The sequence below is a fragment of the Physeter macrocephalus genome, chromosome 8, assembly GCF_002837175.3.
Source record: "Physeter macrocephalus isolate SW-GA chromosome 8, ASM283717v5, whole genome shotgun sequence".
In the NCBI taxonomy this organism is placed as follows: Eukaryota; Metazoa; Chordata; class Mammalia; order Artiodactyla; family Physeteridae; genus Physeter; species Physeter macrocephalus.
The window spans coordinates 137017386-137028277 of record NC_041221.1 but is presented as its reverse complement, the minus strand read 5'-3'; the positions used below and the strand labels follow the sequence as shown (position 1 = coordinate 137028277).

At 45.7% G+C, this 10892-nt stretch overlaps 2 protein-coding genes across 4 annotated transcripts in view; both read right to left on the bottom strand.

Moving 5' to 3' along the window:
- The window catches only part of LOC102983402 (protocadherin gamma-C4), a 169933-nt gene that overhangs the window by 157891 nt on the left and 1150 nt on the right, over positions 1–10892 (bottom strand). Inside the window, exon 1 of one of the 3 annotated variants that reach the window (XM_024123551.3) lies at positions 1515–4089. The exons of 1 other annotated variant lie outside the window; for it this stretch is intronic. In XM_024123551.3, the coding sequence (XP_023979319.1) occupies positions 1515–3938 (2424 nt within the window). In that variant the 5' untranslated portion in view covers positions 3939–4089. Of the gene's footprint in view, positions 1–1514; positions 4090–10892 lie in introns of those variants that run through there. One more of the 3 variants, XM_024123525.3, reaches the window with a different exon arrangement.
- Positions 6365–9219, bottom strand: LOC102985664 (protocadherin gamma-B1). Its single transcript, XM_007131001.4, is given in 2 exon segments — positions 6365–6532; positions 6535–9219. Coding segments are annotated over 2 exon segments (2439 nt in total). The 5' UTR covers positions 8806–9219.

Sequence of the window (10892 nt, the reverse complement as noted above, 5' to 3'; positions counted from 1 at the left end):
ATTCAGTGCAACCCCTATCAAACTACCAATGGCATTTTTCACAGAACTAAAACAAAAAATTTCACAATTTGTATGGAAACACAAAAGACCCTGAATAGCCAGAGCAATCTTGAGAAAGAAAAACGGAGCTGGAGGAATCAGGCTCCTGGACTTCAGACTACACTACAAACCTACAGTAATCAAGACAGTACACTACTGGCACAAAAACAGAAATATAGATCAATGGAACAGGACAGAAAGCCCAGAGATAAACCCACGCACATATGGTCACCTTATTTTTGATAAAAGAAAACCTAAATAGACATTTCTCCAAAGAAGATATACATATTGCCGACAAACACATGAAAGGATGCTCAACATCACACATCATTAGATAAATGCAAATCAAAACTACAATGAGGTATCACCTTACACTGGTCAGAATGGCCATCATCAAAAAATCTACAAACAATAAATGCTGGAGAGAGTGTGGAGAAAAGGGAACCCTCTTGCACTGTTGGTGGGAATGTAAATTGATACAGCCGCTATGGAGAACAGTATGGAGGTTTCTTAAAAAACTAAAAATAGAACTACCATATGACCCAGCAATCCCACTACTGGGCATATACCCTGAGAAAACCACAATTCAAAAAGAGTCATGTACCACAATGTTCATTGCAGCACTATTTACAATAGCCAGGACATGGAAGCAACCTAAGTGTCCATCGACAGATGAATGGATAAAGGAGATGTGGTACATATATACAACGGAATATTACTCAGCCATAAAAAGAAACGAAATTGAGTTATTTGTGTGAGGTGGATGGACCTAGCGTCTGTCATACAGAGTGAAGTAAGTCAGAAAGAGAAAAATAAATACCGTATGCTAACACATATATATGGACTAAAAAAAAAAAAAGGTTATGAAGAACCTAGGGGCAGGACAGGAATAAAGACGCAGACGTAGAGAATGGACTTGAGGACAAAGGGAGGAGGAAGGGTAAGCTGGGACCAAGTGAGAGAGTGGCATGGACTTATATATACTACCAAATGTAAAACAGATAGCTAGTGGGAAGCAGCCGCATAGCACAGGGAGATCAGCTCAGTGCTTAGTGACCACCAAGAGGGGTGGGATAGGGAGGGTAGGAGGGAGACGCAAGGGGGAGGAGATATGGGGATATATGTATATGTATAGGTGATCCACTTTGTTATAAAGCAGAAAATAACACACCATTGTAAAGCACTTATAGTCCAATAAAGATGTTAAAAAATAATAAAAAAATAAAGACGTGAGAGGGTTAGAAGTATAAAATTAAGAAATTGCTGCTGAAACTATAACTGAATGAAGATTACAAAGGATAAGTAATCAATAACTACTAGGTGTAGTAACTGTTATTGATCATTATTGAAGGATCATCTGCCCCTCCACTTTAAAGCACTTTAAAGAATACTAAAAAAGAAGCGTCTTTTATATGTAATTGGAGACATTTATGCAGCTCTCTGCCTACGTTTCAGTGTGGCAAGATCTGACTCACCTGTTGAAGACTGGGTTCTCCTTTTCTTTCAAGTAAATCTTGAGATATCAGGAGAGGCCCACTTTTCTCACAGCTCTCCTGGCTGATGAGCGTGTCCGCGTAGTTGGGTTGCGGGAAGATCACGTGACTCCCCCGCGAGTCCGCGGTGAGCGAGACCTCGTGCGAATACGTCTGCAGGAAAGCCCGCACCCCGTCCACGCCCACAAAGTGGGAGGCGGGCACGCTGGCCAACCTGCTGCCTGAAGCCTGGAGCAGATGCGACATGTGCCACCGCCGCAGTCTGAGCGCTACCAGCCCGATGATAAATGCGAGGAAGACGCAGGAGACCGCGGCCACCGCCACCACCAGGTACAGCGTGAGGCTCGAGTCATTAGGGTCCGCTGAGGGCTTCAGGCTGCCTAGGTCAGTCAGGACGTCTGGGATGCTGTCAGCCACGGCCACCGTGAGCGTGACGGTGGCCGAGAGAGGGGGCTGGCCGTGGTCCTGGACCGCCACCACCAGGCTCTGCTTGAGCGCGTCTCTGTCCAGCAGGGCCCGCGCTGTGCGCACCTCGCCCGTGTGCAGCCCCACCGCGAAGAGTCCCGGCTCGCTGGCCTTGAGCAGGCGGTAGGAAAGCCAGGCATTCTGGCCTGAGTCTCTGTCCACAGCCACCACCTTGGTCACCAGGTAGCCAGGCTCTGCAGAGCGGGGTGCCAGCTCCACACCGGTGGAACCGTCGGTGGGCACGGCGGGGTACAGAATCTCAGGTGTGTTGTCGTTCTGGTCCAGCACGAATATGCTCAGAGACACGTTGCTGCTGAGTGGAGGGTCCCCGCTGTCGCTGGCTGTCACAAGTAGCTGCAGGTCTCTAACCTGTTCATAGTCAAAGGAGCGCAGAGCATACAATACACCTGTGTCAGAGTTGATAGAGACATAGGAGGAGAGAGGCGCCCCCTGCAGCTTGTCCTCAGCCAGAGAGTAAGTGACCATTGAGTTCTCGTTACTGTCAGGGTCATGGGCGGTCACAGAGAAGATAGAAGCTCCCCTGGGATTGTTTTCTGGAATGTAGGCCAAGTAGGAAGCTTGAGGGAAGGCAGGTGGGTTGTCATTGACGTCTGCCACGTTCAGTGAGATGTGTGTTTCTGTAGACAATGGTGGAGTTCCGTGGTCAGTGGCAATTACCGTGATGTTATATTCTGAGACTTCTTCCCTATCCAGAGCCCTGTGTGTCAACAACCGATGATAATTTCCAAAGGTCTTTTCAAGTGTGAATGGCAGATTATCTGGAATAGAACATGTGACAAGGCCATTCTCTCCTGAATCACTGTCATGCACATGGAAAAGTGCAATTACTGTGCCTGGGGAAGAAGTTTCTTGAATAGAGCTGGTGAGAGATGTAACTGTGACTTCTGGAGCATTGTCATTTACATCCAGAATTGTCACCAGTATCTTACTTCTGGCTCGGAGACCAGGCCCATCATGGGCTTCTACATCTATATCATAAAACCCAGAGTCCTCATAATCTAGATCCCCCAATACTGTTATGTCCCCAGTCAGAGAATTCAATTGGAATAGCTGGGATATTTTAGCTCTTACTTTCCGGAAAGAATATGTGACTTCTCCATTGGCTCCTTCATCTGTATCAGTGGCTTTAACTGTGAGTAGCCTGGAGCCCACTGGCACGTTCTCCTGCACACTCACATGGTACTCGGGCTGAGTGAATACTGGGGCATTGTCGTTGGTATCCACAAGTGTTACATGAATCCTGGCAGTTCCAGAGTGAACCGGGTCGCCTCCGTCGAAGGCGGTGAGAACAAGATGGTGAACCGCCTCTTCCTCGCGGTCCAGGGCGCGCTCCAGCACGAGCTCAGGGTACTTAATCCCATCAGCTCCGCTCTGCACATCCAGGGAGAAGTGACCATTCGAGCTGAGCTGGTAACCCTGCAGAGAGTTTATCCCTATATCCGGATCAAAAGCTTCAGGAAGAGGAAATCTTGTCCCAGGATTTTCACTTTCAGCTACTTTTATTTCCCTTTGCTCTGCCCCAAAGTTGGGCGCGTTATCATTAACATCGATTATTTCCACTTCTACTCCAAAAATCTTCACTTTGTCCTCTAGGAGAATCTCCAGGTTTACTACACACTTTGGAGATCTGTCACAGAGTTCCTCCCGGTCTATCCTGCCCGCAGTGACCAAGCTGCCGCTTCGCGGGTTCAGAGCAAAAAGCTGCGTCCTACCTCTGGAGACGATGCGGACTCCGCGCTCCGCCAGCTCCCGGGGCTCCAGCCCCAGGTCCTTGGCGATGTTGCCCACGAAGGAGCCGTTCTCCAGCTCCTCAGGCACCGAGTAGAGGATATGTTCGGCCCGGATTTCCCACAGGGCCCCCAAGAGAACACAGATCCCGATCAGCCGGCTGCAGTCTGGGCAATAAGGAGAAGCCGCCATTACAGCCCCGCGGCGGAATAGCTTGCTCTTGGGTGTTACCTTGGTGGAGGCCTGAGGATCCCAAGGATCTTCAGTGTCCAAGATAATGTGTTTTCACCGTTGGATGTTGGCGCTCTCGGGGGTCCAGTTCGAAGCTTTCTAAAGCCCCAGAGCTAGTGCTTTGTAATGCAGAAGTCTTGTGGTTTGTATTAATTTCCTGGTTCTTTTCTTCCCCCGATTGGTGAACAGCGACACTCAGAGTCCTAACCTGTTACTGCAGTCTATTCTTGGTAAATAAAGTATCACTTGCGTACACCGTTTCTTTTCCCTATTCTATTTTCCCCAAAATGATAAAAGTCAAACACCTGCTGTTCAATTTTCAATGAAAATCCAGAAGTGATCCAAAGATTCCTGTACAATAAGACTTATAAAATAATTTATTTTTTCAGAGACAATTTCTTTTTTTGGTAAGAATTTTTCTACCTCTTTTTAAGTTTTTGCATTATTTATTCTCATAGCCCAATTTCACTACTGTGTATTGCATAAGAGACATATTTATCCCTCCCAGGAACAAGGTTATACTTGAAGACTGAAAGAATAAATGGATGAAAAGACAGGTCTGGACTCCAGTCCCAACCTATGAAGAAACAAGTATTCTCACATGGGTTGACCCTTTAGAATCTGGGGCAAATTTTCAATTCCCTTGTAAGAAAATATCTACTGTTCAAAGAGTTAGTCTTACCCCTGTGCAAATGGGCTTGGCAAATATGATAATAGGTTTGGGAAGGACATTTGCTCATTAATTTTATATAAGAAGATTCTAGGCCACAGGTTATATCTGTGATGATCATGTTCACAGTGAGTCCTCACTCTAGAACAGCACCTTTCCTAGAGTATACACTGAAATAGTTTTTCAATGCTTAACAAATGAGTCATTAATGCAGCTGCAAAACCTAAAACAATGGGTAAATAAATGATCTTAAAAGGAAATAATAAAGGTAAGAAGACAGAAAAGTTAAACTGAAGCACTGTGAAGAGGAAATGGTGTTTCAGTGATCTTTTCCACATTAGGACACATCCAGAAGGTATTATCTTACTATTATTTATAAGTTTACTTGAGTTTTGATTTTAGGAATAACCAGTAAAAGGAAATATTTTAGTAATTGTATATAACCATTGCATGTTTCATAGTTTTCTTATTCATTAATACTTAGAGTAATTTACTAATCTGAGAAAACTTGAAATAAAGCAGCAAGTACTCAGTTCTTTAGATTATTACTCACATAATAATTCGTTTCTAGAAATTACTCATAAATTTTGACCAGACACAAAAGTCCATTAACTATTCAGAGTTTTAAAATTCTCAGACTTTGGAGAATAGATTAAAGGTATTTTTCACAATCCTCAAAAGACTCACAAATTGCTGGGGATTGGGAGGTAAAATAAAATATTTTGAAAAAATGTGACTCACTTCTCAGAAACCTATACTAAAAAAGTAATATGGGGGCTTCCCTGGTGGCACAGTGGTTGAGAATCTGCCTGCTAATGCAGGGGACACGGGTTCGAGCCCTGGTCTGGGAGGATCCCACATGCCGCGGAGCAACTGGGCCCATGAGCCACAACTACTGAACCTGCGCGTCTGGAGCCTGTGCTCTGCAACAAGAGAGGCCGCGATAGTGAGAGGCCCGCGCACCGCCATGAAGAGTGGCCCCCACTTGCCACAGCTAGAGAAAGCCCTCGCACAGAAACGAAGACCCAACACAGCAAAAATAAATAAATTAATTAATAAACTCCTACCCCCAACATCTTCTTAAAAAATAATTTAAAAAAAGTAATATGGAAAAGGCTCTGCGTACAAAAAATGTTTGTTACATTCCTTACTATACTAGTGACAAAGTAGAAAGGGTATAAAAATAAATTATTTAAGAATGGTCAAGAAAATTATTCTTGACAGATTTTGAAGTGGGAAAAAAGACCCGAAGTTAGTGATTCAAATGTAAAACCTGGCAGTCTTTGCTGCATGTGATAAGGCAAAAAAGGGCTAAGAGAATTATTGGAAGGCTATATTAAAATACACATCGCAGAAAAAAAGATAAACAACTAGAATGTATTTGATGAAGTTGAACATTAACTTAGGCAGAAAGAACTGTCAATACATTTACAATCTTGAAAAAAAGGAGTATTACACATCAACTAAGTAAGGGCAGTGCTATTACTAAGGGTGGTGACATCCAAGAAAAAGCTATCTTTAGCAGGATTTGTTGACCATATAGAAATGCCAAGAGTACAAATTGAGTAGTAATTAGGTAACTGCCAAGACTCCTGAGCAATCAAGGGACCAATCTCCATGCATCCAATGTACTTCCTCTCCCACTACCACCACTAGAACAATGAACAAGGACCAAAGATAATGATGCACTACCGAGAATAAAATACAATAATAAAATTTAAGTAAGTCTGCAAAAACTCACGTGATGGGAAAAAGAGGAATCATAAGAGATTTGGGGGTCTTCATTACTGGCACATATACCCATAGAAGGATCTTCACCTAGGAGATCCGGACGGGTAGCTGTTTCCGGGGTCACGTTGTGAAAGTTAAATTTCACAATTTAAATCGCACAATTGAATGTGAGGCAACACACAGATTGTAGGAATAGGGCAATGTTCCCTCACTGTAGTTGGGGGGAACCCTCCGTCCAGACTTGGAACTCAGACCAGGCTTAAAGCAGCCCCAGGCAGCGGGGCTGGAGGACCGTCGAAGGTGGAGGGCGACCGCCAGAATCACTGCCAGGAGGAAGAGCACCGAGATCAAGGCCAAGGCCACCACCAGGTAAAACTGCAGCTCAGCCTGGGGGTCAGTGGGCTCAGGGTGGTCACTGAGGTCCGGCAGCGCCTCCTGCAGGCTGTCCGCGAAAACCAGGAGCAGCGTGGCGGTGGCCGAGAGGGGCGGCTGTCCCCCATCGCGCACAGCAACCAGCAGGCGCTGGCGGGCCGCGTCCCTGTCGCCCAGGGCCCGCGCCGTGCGCACCTCGCCCGTGCGCAGCCCCACGCTGAAGAGTCCGGGCTCGCTGGCCTGCAGCACGTGGTAGGACAGCCAGGCGTTGTGTCCAGAGTCGGCGTCCACCGCCACCACCTTGGTGACCAGGTAGCCGGGCTGCGCGGCGCGCGGCACCGTGTCGAAGAGCGCCGAGCCGTCGGGCCCCAGCGCCGGGTACAGCACCCTGGGCGCGTTGTCGTTGCGGTCGCCCACCAGCACGCGCAGGCTCACGTTGGCGCTGAGCGCGGGCGAGCCGTGGTCGCGGGCCTGCAGCGTCAGCTCGAAGGCGCGCAGCTGCTCGTGGTCGAAGGCGCGCTGCGCGAACACCACGCCGCTCTGTGCGCTCACGGACACGTAGGACGACAGCGCGCACGGCTCCAGGTCGCTGGCCACGATGGAGTAGGAGACGTGCCCGTTGGGCTCCAAGTATGGATCTGAAGCGCTAACTTGGGCGATGGAGGCGCCGGGCGGGTTGTTTTCTGCCACGTAGGAGGCCTGGTGGAAAACTGGAGCGTTGTCGTTGACATCGCGGATGTGTAGGGTGATGCTTGTACTGGAGGAGAGGGGAGTCTTGCCCTTGTCGGTGGCTGTGATGGTGACATTGTACTCTGCCCTCTGCTCTCGGTCTAGGGCACCGTCAATCACTAGCTTGTAATAATTCTTGGAGGTGGATTCTAATTTGAAGGGAACTCCTTCCTGAATATAACATGTCACCAGACCATTTTTTCCAGAATACTGCTCTCGCACTTTAATGAGGGCTATTACGGTTCCAAGGTCTGAGCCCTCGGGAATCTGGCTAGAGAAGGACATTAATGTCACCTCTGGAGCATTGTCATTCTCATCAACAATTCCAATCTGAACATTACAGTGAGCTTTGTGTACCCCTCCATCCTTAGCTTCTACACCCAACGTATACCTACTTGTCTCTTCAAAGTCTAATGTACCATTGGTTGTGATGTCACCAGAATTTGGATAGAGAATGAAGAGGAGGCTGGTACTTGTTGAGGAACTGAGGAAGGCATAGGTGATTTCTGCATTAATGCCCTTGTCCTGGTCAGTAGCCATCACCTGCAGCACGGAGGTTCCCCGGGGCACATTTCCTTGGAGGCTAACCCTGTAAGTGTCCTGGCTGAACACCGGAGCATTATCGTTGGCATCGATGACCTGTATGCGGATCTGGGTAGTGCCGCTTAGAGGAGGGTCCCCATCATCCATGGCAGTCAGGATTAAGTGGTGGGAGCTCTGCTGTTCTTTGTCCAGAGATTTTTCCAGCAGTAATTCTGGGTATTTACTTCCATCGGGACTTTCCTTTGTTGACAGAGAGAAGTGCTCATCGTGGCTGATGGAATATATCTTCAGTGAGTTACTTTCTACATCTGCATCTTGTGCAGAATCCAGAGGGAATTTTACCCCTGGTAAGGCTGACTCGCAGATTTCCAAGTCAATGCCGTTTGCAATGAAACTTGGTGCATTGTCGTTAATATCTTGAATTGCAACACTCACATGGAGAATAGTCATTGGGTTTTCAGCGACCGTTTCAAATTCTAGTGCACACTCAGATTTCCTCCTGCAAATCTTCTCTCGATCTATCCTACCGCTCACTAGCAAATCCCCATTCTCTGAACTCACACTGAAAAACTCCTCTGCACTAATCTGCAGTTTTCGAGCTGGCAACTCCTGGACATTGAGCCTCAGATCCTTGGCCAGGTTCCCCACCCTCGAGCCCTTGGCTAGCTCCTCTGAAATCGAGTACTGGATCTCCTGGGAGATTGCCCTCCACAACAAAGACAGCAGGAAGAGAAGCAGTACCTGACTTTTCATTGTTTCAGCTTTTCTGGAGCTCCTAAGCATTTCTTGAACTCTCTGGGAAGCTGCTCTTCAAGATGTCTCTGGGATGTTTAAAAAAATCAATGACAGTTCCCTGGACTTTTGTGATTTGAGGGTAGGACTTATTTGTTAGGCACTTGAGGTTGCACAGGAGATGCGTTTGCGTTCTGATGTGCACAGGACAAAGCAGGAAAACACTCTGCCCATCACTCCTGCAGAACTGAGAACCCTTATGTTCCCTTTGGTCAACAGTGGCACCCGGAGGTTGTCTGAGAAAACTGCATATTGCCCAACTATTTATTCCTCAAACTGTAAGCTCTTGAACCTATATATCTTTTTTTTTTTTTTTTTTTTTTTTTTTTTTTGCGGTACGCGGGCCTCTCGCTGTTGTGGCCTCTCCCGTTGCGGAGCACAGGCTCCGGACGTGCAGGCTCACGGGCCCAGCCGCTCCACGGTATGTGGGATCTTCCCGGACCGGGGCACGAACCCATGTCCCCTGCATCGGCAGGCGGACTCTCAACCACTGCGCCACCAGGGAAGCCCTTGTCTTTTTATTTGTTGGAAAGAACAAACTATTCAAATTTTCCCTTTAAATCTGATATTTTCTAGCTTTTCATAATCTTTGAAGTGTTGCCATCATTTTATTCTTCTTTCTTCATTAAATATTTTTCATAAGGCATATAGCTTTTTTTTCAGTTTTGGGGGCAAAAATATCTTCAGTGATTCCACTGTATTTATAAACACTGGTATGACTGGTATGGATGTAACCAATTAGGTTACTGCTAGTGGATAAAAAGGTCTAATCTTTGCAAAAAAAGGAGTGAGTCAAAGCCCTAGACTTATTGTAATATATTGCTCATCATTTTAAAACATAGATAATCTTCCCATTAAGTACAGAGGAGACTGATATTTTGTTAAAGAGACCAATCTAGTATTTGAGCACACACATGCTTTTATAAAACTGAATCTTGTGTAAGCTTATTTATTTCTTTGAAATCAGTGCTTCTTTACTATATGACTGTATACACAAATACTCCTTAATGCCAATTCTCAGCTCCAGTAAATTTATAACATTAATAAGTGTAATGAGTTTTATTTGACTACTGGTAAATCTTGGAGAGGAATTGAGAGTTCTTAGACACTCCATTTTGAAAATTACCTGTAATCCTTGAACCAGTCTTGGGTACTAAAACAAACATCTTTATTTCAAATGCACTACCAAATTAAATACAAACTCAACAATTTATTCTGTTATTTTGCAGTGCTAATCCATACCCCTCTTACATTCCAGTCAAGACAGATTATTATCTGTTTTCTGAAGACATCCTTTCCCTTGTTTTCCCTACTTCATGCCTTTATACTTTCTGTTCCTTTTATTATAAACCCGCCTCCCATTTTATTGTAATGAAGTCTTGCCTATCCTTTAAAATTCCTTTTTAGTTAAAATGGGATGTCTGAGACTGCTTATAATCCATACAAGCAGATGCCTTTGTACTCTGTGCATTTTCCCAGGGTATATGTAGGCTATGCTTTTTTAAAAAAATTATTTATTTTATTTATTTATTTTTGGATGCATTGGGTCTTCATTGCTGTGCGCGGGCTTTCTCTAGTTTCAGAGAGTGTGGGCTACTCTTCGCCGCGGTGCGCGGGCTTCTCATTGCGGAGCACGGGCTCTAGAGTGCGGGCTCAGTAGTTGTGGCGCCAGGCTTAGTTGCTCCGCGGCATGTGGGATCTTCCCGGACCAGGGCTCGAACCCGTGTCCCCTGCATTGGCAGGCGGATTCTTAACGACTGAGCCACCTAGGCTATGTTTTATATGAAATTCTTAGAAAATTCTCTTTGAACATATAAAGTTCCCCTGACCCTAGCCATTTAATTATTTTCTCATTACAAGGAAAGGTATATTAATATTGTAAAGATTTTTCCTAAAAAATATTCCAAAGGTAATGTGCCTTTTTGCTGTGATGCATTTGCAGGCTTGAGTGAGAATATACACTTTTCTGCTTTCAGTTATTTTGTTCAGGCCCTTTTGTCTCACACTTTTGACTGTACCTCTTCCTAACACACTGATGGAGAACTGTATTCCTTTGTTTGAGACCTAATGAAATCTAG